Source organism: Lactuca virosa, chromosome 1, assembly GCF_052849685.1.
Source record: "Lactuca virosa cultivar CGN04683 chromosome 1, Lactuca_virosa_CGN04683_v6, whole genome shotgun sequence".
Classification (NCBI taxonomy): Eukaryota; Viridiplantae; Streptophyta; class Magnoliopsida; order Asterales; family Asteraceae; genus Lactuca; species Lactuca virosa.
Genome location: NC_136426.1, coordinates 146,570,258 through 146,582,812, shown reverse-complemented (window position 1 = coordinate 146,582,812; position 12,555 = coordinate 146,570,258). Strand labels below are relative to the sequence as shown.

At 34.3% G+C, this 12,555-nt stretch overlaps 1 protein-coding gene across 1 annotated transcript; it reads left to right on the top strand.

Moving 5' to 3' along the window:
- Window positions 1–7,878: 7,878 nt before the first annotated feature.
- On the top strand, window positions 7,879–11,175 carry LOC145159575 (fructokinase-2). Its single transcript, XM_079078583.1, has 4 exons — window positions 7,879–8,335; window positions 9,403–9,735; window positions 10,518–10,634; window positions 10,863–11,175. The coding sequence occupies exons 1-4, from the start codon at window positions 7,925–7,927 to the stop codon at window positions 10,989–10,991; spliced, it is 990 nt and encodes a 329-aa protein (XP_078934709.1). The 5' UTR covers window positions 7,879–7,924; the 3' UTR covers window positions 10,992–11,175.
- The last annotated feature ends 1,380 nt before the right edge of the window (window positions 11,176–12,555 follow it).

Sequence of the window (12,555 nt, the reverse complement as noted above, 5' to 3'; positions counted from 1 at the left end):
TTCCCAAAATAAAATATGATAAAGATTTATCAAAGCATTTCCGTAGAAATGTATTTCATTAAAAACCTCGGGATGTCATGTTCAATACAGATCAAAAGCATAAACAGTACAATATAAGCCTTACTACATTTATTCATATCTACAGGCCTATATCCGTAATCTCTCATCCCAAACATCATATCTATGCTCGTGCGCCACTACCTGTAATACAAGAAACTGAGTGGGTCAGGCTTGGGAGCCTGGTGAGCACATAGGGTTTTCAACCCACAATAAATAAGTTTATTAATTTCATCAATCAACAATAACCCGATTACCCGTTCCCGTTATCCTCACATTACGTCCCTAAAACACCTATCATAAGGGACCTAGACTAAGGATCAATATCGGGATGGACACTACTGCCAAGGGGTTTCCTCAGCAATAAATGTCCTAAAGGCAACCGTGAGGGGGATGGAGTACACCGGTGAACACATCGTTCACAAACACCTACAGGTTGCGAGCCTGCTAGCGTTCCACTGGACTGTCTAGAAGAGTCCGTGGTCGTCATCCATACTCCGCTAGATGACAGAATCAATAACAACAACATCGAGGCCTCTCATCATTTTATCACACATCGTCTTATTACATCTACCCATGTTTTACCCCAACATTTTTGTAGATATAAAATACATATACAGTTTAAATTATTTAAAACATGTATAAAAATCTTTCATCAGCATAGGCAGCAAGTATTCAGATAATATGCCCACATAACACGTAATTAATATAAAATACTTCATATCTATGTGTAAGATGAAAGTAACTATGCACTCACCTGATTAGGTGGTGACTCGGTACTCGAACAGCACTCCGTTATCTCAAAACAATTTTTCCTTGATCAAAACCTAGTATTAATATCACTAGCGTTTAGTTTTAACGTTAACCGCGACTAATTAATAGTCTGGCTATTATTATTATTATACAAGCGTTAAATAACACCCAATATATAAATAATAATAGCCCAAATAATTATTTTAAGGACCTAATAACATTACTATAATTATTTAAAAGTTATATTAAAAATTTTGTAGGCGTACCTTACTTACAGCGGGTTTTTCTCAAAACCGGACTTTGCTGGAGCAGCGTTTCCGAGCCGAAAGGTTCTTTTCTCGGGACTCCGGGAGCCTCGGGACTTCCTTCGGGTGCTAGGGGGTTTACCTAGACTTTAGGGGCTCAAGGGAGCTTAGAGAGAGAGTTTAGAGAGAGAAAGTGGAAGAGGAAAGGTGTAAGAAATTAGAGAACCCGACACTTCTATTTATAGTGAGTTGGGGCATGTGGTGGCCTTCTGGTGGTGCCACTTGTCCAAATTCTGGTGGTGTCACATGTCCAATTTCTGGTGGTGCCATGTGTCCAATTTCTGGTGGTGCCACATGTCCAATTTCTGGTGGTGCCATGTCACCCAATATCGCGTATCGGCCTCCCGTCTTAGAAAAATCATAACTCTCGTATACGAGCTCCGTTTTTGACGTTATTTATATCCACGCGAAGGCGGGAACGTAATCTACAACTTTCGTTTAGACTCCGTTGGCTAATTTTGAATTTATTTTAAAAGTTATATTTTTAACAGGCCGGGACAGGATTGGTCCGTTAAAAATTCATAACTTCTTCATCCGACGTCCGTTTTCGTCTGTCTTTTTATTGTTACGCCACAATTAAAGAGCTCTTCGATTCTCGTTTAGGTCGTGTCGGCTAAAAACTCGCTTTATCATAAATTCACTATTCACGCTTCCCGGTATCGTGCCGGTTCCGTCGTGAAACTTCGTCGGGTCATAACTTCTTCGTTATAATTCAGATTTCGGCGTTCTTTATATCTCCGGAATCCTTGTTTTGACCACTACAACTTTATGTAAAGATATCGGGTTTATCTCATATTTTAATTTTGACGCTTATTTTTATTCTTTATTAATTATACATTTATAATTAAATAATAAGCACATAAATTCACAAAATACTCAAATATTTCATTTTTATTACATCAAAAGAGTTACAATAGTTGACCTAGACTATTACATCGTCTAAAAATGCTTAGCCCCGAAACCCGGGCGTTACATACATATATCAGATAATCACATAACAGTCTACAAACAGTCAAACCGATCTATAGATCACCAAGCATAACAACATCCTATCTACCAGGATACCGATCTAACAGATCATAACCACATAGAAACATCATATCTACAAGGATACCGATCTAACAGACCATAACAGTATTAAAACAGGATAACAATCCAAAAAACCGGCCTTGGTTCCTTAGACACTGTTGATATAGTGAGAAGAACTCACCTCACACTTCTGAAGTCCAGCGGACAAAACCCCAGCTGCTGGATGACAGATTCCCGAACTGTCAACATCAAAACAATACCCAATTAATAATTGGGTTCCAATAAATAACCATAATTCCATGCTTGGGGTAAAAGACTACTTTACCCCTAACCTAGATTGATACAAGCCCAAGGCCCAAACTCACACTCCAAAGGCCCAAAAGTCAACCAATGAACCAATGCCCAACATATGACCCAATTTTCCAAATTGGGCCCAAATCTTTACATGGTCCTACCCTAAGGCCCAACCATTTATTCTAGTACCAACACTTGGCATTCCGATGGTCCAATATCTCATAACCATCAAGGCCTAATCATTGCCCATCTATGGCCCAATTTTCTAAATTGGGCCCAAACCCCTCACATGGGCCTTACCATAAAGCCCATCCAACTATTTTAGTCAATATACTTGTTTTTGGATGGCCCATAAATAGTCCAATCACCAAAGCCCAATAGAAAGGCCCAACTCAAGGCCCAAGCAAAATTAGGGTTTTCACATAAAATGACGATTATGGTTAAGTGTTCTTACTTAACCCATTAAGGACTTAATACATTAAGTCCATCATTTTACTAGGTAAATCATATGGTGTGATCGGGTGTAATTCATAATTCAAATCCAATGACCCAAATGCGGGTCCCGATAAGTCCAAACCAACAAATCCAAAATTAGGTTTTTCTAAACCCTAATTAGGGTTTCCAACCCAATCGTTTGCCCATTAATCAAGTGGTTAAGTTTTTAGGTCAATTAAGGATTCATTAGGTCAATTAGGGTTAAATAAGTCGGGCACCACCCACTACCACCTCGGGTAGTGGTGGTCAACGGTGGCTCACGGCGGCGGCCACCACCTCATGGTTGTGGTTATGATTCTAAACCAAAACATGTTCAAGCATCTAACTAGCAATCCAATCACACAATGCATACCGCCACCCAACATGGCGGCAGGTGGCGGTAGAAGGCGACAGCCAACACCTTACGGTGGTGGTGGTGGGTTGTTTCCTTGATTAATCTGGCCAAACAGTACATACAACATATTATCTAAACAAAATACAAACATAATATAACACACACACACAGAGCCACCCTTGTGGTGGCAGGCGGTGGTTGGAGGCGACAGTCACCACCTCACGGTGGTGGTGGTTCTCTATCAATTCCCGATCACGCAACACATACTACAGCACACACACAAAATTAACATAATACAACAGCATACACACCCGGCTTGCGAACTACGAACTCAGCCACTTCGGTGGCAGGCGACGACCGGAAACACCACAAAAGGTGGCCACTCAAAGCTACGGGGTGTCGGACGCAGCTAGGTGTAGCACTGTTGGAACGGAGAGGAGATGTGACTGGGGGTGACGACAGCGACACCCACGACGACGGCTTTGCCCTTCTGATTTCCAACATGACGCGACGTTATCTCCGGGGAAGTTTCCCGTCGGTATTCGATACCGCCAGCAACAGAAATGTGCGAGGCTGGCTTCGTCGGTAGCGGATGCAGCAGCGAACAGCAGTAACGACAGCCCAAGGTTGGTCTCTTCCGATCGTCTACTACCATGGCGCCCAATGGCAGCCTTCGTCTTCAGAGGCGGTGGCGATTCAGTGGCGCAAGGTGGCGACGAGGGAGCTGGAGGAGGCGACCGGATGGATGGGATATAATGTGGGTGGCGGCTGTGAATAGTTTTTAGGGTTAGGGTTATGGGACGGGGGTGACGGGTTATATACCCCGACCCCATATGAAACTTCGTCACATGTTAACACAATCAGTCCCTCAACCTCTCATTCTTTTCAAATAAGGTCCATAAATTACCATTCAACCCCTTAGTCTCCAGAATCTATTCAATATAAGTCCAAATGATACCAAACATCCCCTGACTTCTGAAAATCTTTATAAAATAAATCCCGGAATTACACTTTAACCCCAGAAACTCCAAATTATATCATTTAGCTCCCCGAAACCATCACCCCGCTGAATATTATGGATTTTAGAGCTACTATTCATTTATTAAATTTTATCTATTTATTTATTTAATAAACGGGATGTTACAAATCATGGTTCTGTTAGATATATTATATTAATTTGAATCAAGCACAACCTTGTAAAATTTTCATATCTTGTTCCATCGTGTTCTAGTCATACCAAATGTTATACAAATAATTATTTTAGTTTTGTTTTGTCCAGTTCCGTCCAGTCCAGTCCTGTTGTGTTCCATCCGGTTCATGTACCAAACGCTACCTTAAGCACATATGTCCAAACTTCAGATCTAGGTCACAAAAGATGCTCTAAACCATAAACGTTCCAACTTTATGGTCTAGCATGGCTATTAAGCCCTTAACACCAAAAACCCTAGTCTCTTAACCTATTAAGATCATCTAGCACTTGCATGGAGGAAAACTAGTGACCAAGAACCCAACTTTATGACTTAACACCCCTTAAAACCTCTGAAAGAACAACTCAATTGCCTTGGAGTGCCTTTTACTCACAAAGACCAAGTTTGCTTGGAAGCTTGGTAACTTGCCACCGTGGTGTAGCTCTATAGTAAACATCGTTGGTGCATGCTCTACAAAATACAAAAAACTTAAGGTTAAAAAGTCTCAAATGTTTTCATTTCACCTCTATTATTCATATCATAAAGAAAAGCTAGAAATTTTCAGAAGTAGAGGATTACGGGAATTAACCATAATCGTTTGAGGTTTCATATGTTTGGTTTTTTGGCCTTATCACCCATATTATGAATACCATTTTCAACTGAAATGCAAAAACAATAAACCACCTTGGACCAAATCTCAATTAGGGATTTTACGTTGTGTATCAATTATGAAGAAAAGAGAAGTGGAAGAGGCAAGTGAGATTTTGATGTATTTATGACGCTAATACGGTTACAGTTGTCGCTCATGTAAAAAGATATTTATGCCCTTATATGCGATGAACGCGAGGGGTGTAACTGCCATAAAGTAACAGCTGTTAACTCCAGGGACATATTCCACAATAAATTTCTATAAAAAAAGACCACATCCATAATTTTCTAAAGGTTTGAACCTTAACCACATGAAATGAAAAACCATAAGCATTATTTTTCAATTTTGTCTATAAAAATCAAAATTAAAGTAAATAAAGACAAATTAGTCATTTAATGAACCAAAATTATAATAAAACATGCTGAGAAGGATCATATTTGTAATTTTGAAAAAAAAAAAAACCGGGACTAAGTTGCAAGTTTTCTCTTTCTTATAAAACAACTATCATGATTATTCATGAACATGGTTTTTCAGATACTGTATTGGTATTAATGATGAGTGTATACTATCGTACATATTTACAATAGTACACTAAAAACTACATGCAAAACCTTGGGCCACTTTTCACCGCCAACCAGGTAACCAACATATGATAAAATAATAAAAAAATCCTCTCAAAATGCAAAGTTATTTTGTATTCTTGCGATTAATTGCAGAGTAGCATTGACAAAACATAGAGTTAGTAACGTATCGAAATAGAGATATATTAAATTGAATAATCACATGGCATCAGTCTATCATGGTTGGATACTTGGATTAACCCGAATATTTTTCCTTTTATTTTTCTATAAATCATTTTTCGTAGACATGATCATAATTCATAAGAAATATATTGCTATAAATAATAAATTTTATAAATACTACACCTTAAAAAAGTTATATACATCAAAATGTTATGATTGACATATTACCTGAAAAGCTAGTTGATAGCTGAAAAATTGACTGATAGTTAAAAGGCTAGTTGTTATATAAAAACTAATTGATAACTGAAAATCTAACTGATAAAATTTGAGATTTGGTAAAACGAGTTGAAAAGCTAGCTAAAAGATATTAAATGATATAAAAGGGTATTTAAAATAATATGTTTCTATAATTAATTAAGGGTATCTTTGAAAAATTAAAAAAAAAAACTAATGAAAAGTCAGTTTAAGTAGCTTTTTAAAAAGCTAGCTTATAAGCTACTTTTTGGCTTACCAAACATAACAACTAAAAAAAGCTCAAAAAAATAAGTTAACTTATCAACTAATTGTGGCACGCAAAACACAAACTTTTATGTATTTCCCATAATGTGTTTTTTAGAACTTTTAAAAGTTTTTAACTAGTAGTTAATACAAACATAAAGTTTTTATTTTAAACAAAAACTACTTTTTCTTTTTTATTGAAACCTTACGATATAAAACATTTTTATATAAATAAAAACTACAACTTTTAAATTACTATTACCAAATTCAAGCTATAAACTTATTTTTTAAACAGACCTTATATTTAATCTATTTGACACCTCTCGGGGAGGGTTTATGTGAAAATGCAAATAATTTGTGAAAACGCAAAAACAAGAAAAACCTATGAGATCGTGTCACCTCAATCTTATATTTTGGACAATAATTCATCCAAAATTTGAAATGCACGACGATAATCGATGATACATGTGAAATTGTTTCATATTAGCAAATCATGTTTTTTTGACTTTCTTATTATAAAACTTTAATTTAAAAGTGGTTAAGGACATGAAAAAGAAAAAAAAAAACGGTTGTTAAAACCACATTTAAATCTATATTACCATAACACATCCCCTTTAACTTATTATTTTTAATTTAGTGCTAATAAATTTAATTTCTAAAATACATGTGTTTGATTTGTATTAAATAAAATATACTTTTACATTTCGTAAAGTATTTATGTTTTTTGCATACTTTTTCTTTTAAATAAAGACAACTTATTTAATTATAAGTTTACATATGTAATCATAAAAAATTTGAACTTAAAGAAAAACGGTTCAGATTGGTTTTTATTTGAATTTTGAAATATAGATATTTTTCGGATAAAATGCAAATAAGGATAATTTATTTGAACTAAATTACATTAAATGGTGTGTTTTTAAATTTAATTATTCTGTTTATATTTTTATTACGAAATTACAAATATATTATCTTGATATAGCTCCGTAGGTTTGTAATATGGATCAATACCATAAGTTATCAACGAACTAAAAAAATAATTAATACAAAAGATAATAAATCTATTTAATTACACTTCAACTCAAACATGTCATTTTTCAAGTTTATATCTTGTTAAGGGTTAAATTCATACACTAACAATGTATTTAAAATGAAATTTTATCTTAAAATCACATTATGTTTTGATTATTGTTCAATTTAAGACCCAAATTCAACCCATTTTTCAACAACAATTTATTTGACCAATACATTATATTCTTATTTTACATTAAATACTAAAAACACGTTGTTAAAACTTGAATAAATTCAATAAATATTAAGATGTTCTACATAAAACTGGATAATCCAACCATTCAATTATGTATTATTTTATTTAAAATACGATTGAATTTATAACCGGATAAACGTTAAGGTATTTTAGTATTTATCATGTTTATAAATACTAATAAATTATTGTAAAAAAATAAAAATAAAAAACTTTGAAGGTTTGGAGGGGCGGGGGGATGAATATTGGCTTATATATACCCCACCCCCAAAACTCTTCTCCTCCTCTCTTTCCTCTTCATTTTCTTGCTCAATCAAAAATGGCAGCCAACAATGGAGTCGCTAAGGAGGGAGGATTGATCGTCAGCTTCGGCGAGATGCTGATCGACTTTGTACCGACTGTTTCCGGCGTATCGCTGGCGGAGGCGCCGGGATTTTTGAAGGCACCAGGTGGTGCTCCGGCAAACGTCGCGATCGCGGTGTCAAGGCTCGGCGGAAAGTCAGCTTTCGTCGGTAAGTTAGGAGATGACGAGTTCGGACACATGCTCGCCGGGATCTTGAAGGAGAACGGCGTCTCCGGTGAAGGAATCAACTTCGATAAAGGAGCACGTACTGCTCTCGCATTTGTTACACTGAAAGCCGACGGCGATCGCGAGTTCATGTTCTACCGAAACCCTAGCGCCGATATGTTATTGACTCCTGATGAACTCAACCTTGAGCTCATTAGATCTGTACGTATTTCTTCTTCGTACTCTTCTCTGATACACCTATACATACAGTAGATTCTATATCTATATGCCTGACGTCATATATTGTTGAAACCGTGGCAGCGCGTGTGTTTCACGCGCCTTAATCTTTTTCACACGCCTCCTCACACCCACCACCACTTAGATTTTTAATACATAATTAACCACCAAAAAGGACAGTTTTGTTGACTTTCCATGTATTCCCTTCATTTTAGACGAAAATACAAACTATACCCATTTTTTTTTTATAATTTTTATAGTTTCAAGTTGTTATTTTAATTCAATTGGATCGTCTTCTTAATCCATAAATATATAAATTTAGGCATAAGCATACAAACATAATACATACAGATGGATACTTTCAGATTAGTTCCAAAATCCAAAAATCTAATCTATACATACAATAATGGAATACAATTAATTGATATGTTTCCCAATTTGTACTCTTTGATTACTAATACAATATTCCTAATAACAAGAGAGATCTTCTAAACTAAAACCAATATTACTTTTTTTTTTTTTGTAAAAGATTTAAATAAAGGTAAAGGAATAGCTTTAGATTCAGATCTTGTGTTTGCGAAAATGTTTTTGAGTAAAGATAATTCAAAGCGATTGCCAATTAGTCAAAATCGTAGCAAAACCAAAAAAAAGTTTTATTAATTGTTTGAAGACGTTGGAAGTTGGAAGTACGCATTTATTTGTGGATAATTTAAAACAAGTTGTATTTATCCATTGACTTATATGCAATTGTTTTTAATATAAATGTTAAATAATTACTATTATTCTGCGCATTAATGTGATAAACGGGATTTTCAAAATTAGTGGGGTGTGATTCACATTTTCATGCACTGATTCGAAACAGAAGAGTGTGCATCTACACGTGGTTTTGTACAATTGTGTAAAACTAACAGCAAATTTTGTTTTTTTTTTCTTCCATTTTTTAATTTTCAAAATTCAATATTTATACCACTAACTACTAAGTATTCGTTAATTCCAAGAATCTATTTAAAAATTTACTGAATTAAATAAAAATATTAATTTTTATTTTTCAGGCGAAGGTATTTCACTATGGGTCAATAAGTTTGATAGTGGAGCCATGCAGATCAGCACATCTGAAAGCAATGGAGGTGGCGAAAGATGCAGGGGCACTTTTGTCATATGACCCAAATCTCCGGCTGCCACTGTGGCCATCGCCGGAGGAGGCGCGTGAGCAAATCATGAGCATTTGGGATAAGGCTGAAGTCATTAAAGTCAGTGATAATGAACTTGAATTTCTCACTGGAAATAACAAAATTGATGATGAATGTGCCATGTCTTTATGGCACCCTAATTTGAAGCTTTTATTGGTCACTCTTGGTGACAAAGGTTGCAATTACTACACCAAGGTATTTATTAAATAATTAAATTTGTTCAAATGCAGTAACACTTTAAAAAAAATATTAGGTTTTAATTGTTGAAAAAAAGGTACATGGCATCAAAAAAAGGGGGTAGTGGGCATATTTTGACCGTTTTTCTTTGGTCAAATTTTTGGGTTTTGTGAAATTAATAATAAACGCGTTTTTAATTTCTTATATACCTAACGCACGATTTAAAAGAATATGTTTAGACCAAATTTTATGTTTTTGAAATAATACCAATACGAGAAAGTACAACTTTGGATGGACATTATGTAGAAAAGGGAAAAGAGTATCTATATATGAAAAGAAAAGTAGTGTTGGAATCATTGGTTTTTTTAGTGCTAAATGAGTTGTTTTTTGGATTTACTTTTATTTATGTAACATTTTTTTTAACTATTTCGGTAAACTTGCTCATAATTATGTTTTTTTTTATAAACTGAAAATTTCAAATTTCTATTTCAAATTCACCCAATTGTTGTTATGTTTCATGATTATAGCTTAAAGTGCTTGATTAGTACGCGAAAAGGGGCCACCTCCAACTTTATATAATAATTCCATTTCATTAGAAATGACAATAAAGAGTTAAAGAGTCACACATCATGATTATATCCACAAATGGTGTACACACTTGACCTTTGATTTCATGTGCTTTTCATGCCAAAAGTAAAATATTCTCCAATTTAAAGGCTTAACCCCTACTCTTGCATCTAGAATAAAATAATTTATTTTTCATTATTCTTTAATCTATCTTGTCATTGTGGTGGTTGCAGCATTTTCATGGAACAGTTGGTGCGTTCGCAGTTAAAGCCGTTGACACAACGGGTGCGGGTGACTCCTTTGTTGGCGCACTTTTGACTAAGCTTGTTGATGATCATTCCGTGTTAGAGGTAATACAATTGTCAGAAGTTTGAGCTGCTTCAACAGCCGGTTATCTGTTGATTATAAGTAGTTGGGCTTTTGTCTTAAAGCCCAACTACTAATCAACACCAGCTGTTGAAAGTTGAAACTAATTGTAGATGTCCAACTGACGAACTTATTAAATAAATTAAAATATAATATAATTGTTTGTAAGTATAAATTTTGTATTTAAAATTTTATTATATATGAAAATACAGGATGAAGGAAAGTTGAGAGAGTTGTTGAGATTTTCGTGTGCTTGCGGAGCTATCACCACCACCAAAAAGGGGGCGATTCCGGCCCTTCCTTCTGTATCGGAAGTTCATACCTTTTTGGATGCTTGTTAGCATTAGGGGAAACTTTGTTTGTCTATTGTTTCTTGTTCTTCTTTCTTGATCGAATAATAATGGTTTTGTGTTATCATCCATTGGTGTTTAAAGAAAACAAAAGATGAAATTGAGTAGCAAAAACCAGGGATTTTGTGATTGAATTGACGAGATTTATATGTTTAGATTGTTTCTTGTTTTGTTTTGTTTTGTGTTCTACAGAACGTTTGATTTAAATACGAAATTTCCTATTTATTGCTTCAATAAACTTGGTCGATATATTATAAAAAAAATGCTCGTAAAAAGAACGTCATTTCAATTGATCTTTATATTTTACAATTTACAATATTTCAAAAACAATCGCAACTTCAATGGCTTTATATTAAAAGTTTATAATAAATAAATTAAATTCGTCAATACATGGACTTCTTAGTAGCCATTTAACTTGTTTGATTATAAATCAAATACATATAATGAAAAATGGTAAGCAACTTGTTCATATATAAGAAGCTTTAAAATATACGATGATAACATGTAACAATAAATTAAAAAGTATTAATGTTGACAATATTTGTGGTTTTTAATATTAATAGTGAAGTTTATAACAATGTGTCTGCTTTCGATTTAATTTTTATTATATTTACGACTTTAGGGGCTTATTTTTTATTTTCGTCCTGAACCCACTATATCTTTAGACCGGCCCTGGTCTTCATTGGTGACACATGATACATATGTAATTAGATATGTTAAATTCATCTTCTCATACATTTTACATGATATCTGGGTTGGCGTCCAACATCCTAGTGTGTTAACAAATATTTGTCTATCCTCACTGAGCTACCGTCTATCCGAGGTGTTATAGTGTTCTTATATTGATGCAACACAATCCTATATGCCACATTGCGACTATATATATATATATATATATATATATATATATATATATATATATATATATATATATATATATATATATATATATATAAAAGTCTTTGTAGAAAGAAGAGTGACTCCAATATATATATATATATATATATATATATATATATATATATATATATATATATATATATTTTGGAGTCACTCTTCTTTCTACAAAGACTTTTATGGAGGGTAAACTAAGGACTCCTGGTATATTAAGTATTATGGTTAACATTTACTACCTCAATACATATCAATATCTATCCTTATCGTTCCCCTATTTTTGGGTAAGAGGGTTAGCGGGGGCACACACAAATGCTCTCTCTCTCTCTCTCTCTCTCTCTCTCTCATAAAGAGTAGTAAACCAATGCCTACATATATCTAATGGCGTAGTGTATCTCAATTATATCACGCACACACAAATGCTCTCTCTCTCTCTCTCTCTCTCTCTCTCTCTCTCTCTCTCTCTCTCACTCATAAAGAGTAGTAAACCAATGCCTACATATATCTAATGGCGTAGTGTATCTCAATTATATCACATGATCCTATATGTCACATATATGTTGACGTCTCTCATCTCTTCTCAAATAATTTTCGGAAAGTAAACCAAAGACTCTATGTATATCTAATGTTATATCGTATCTCATAATGGTACGACACGGTC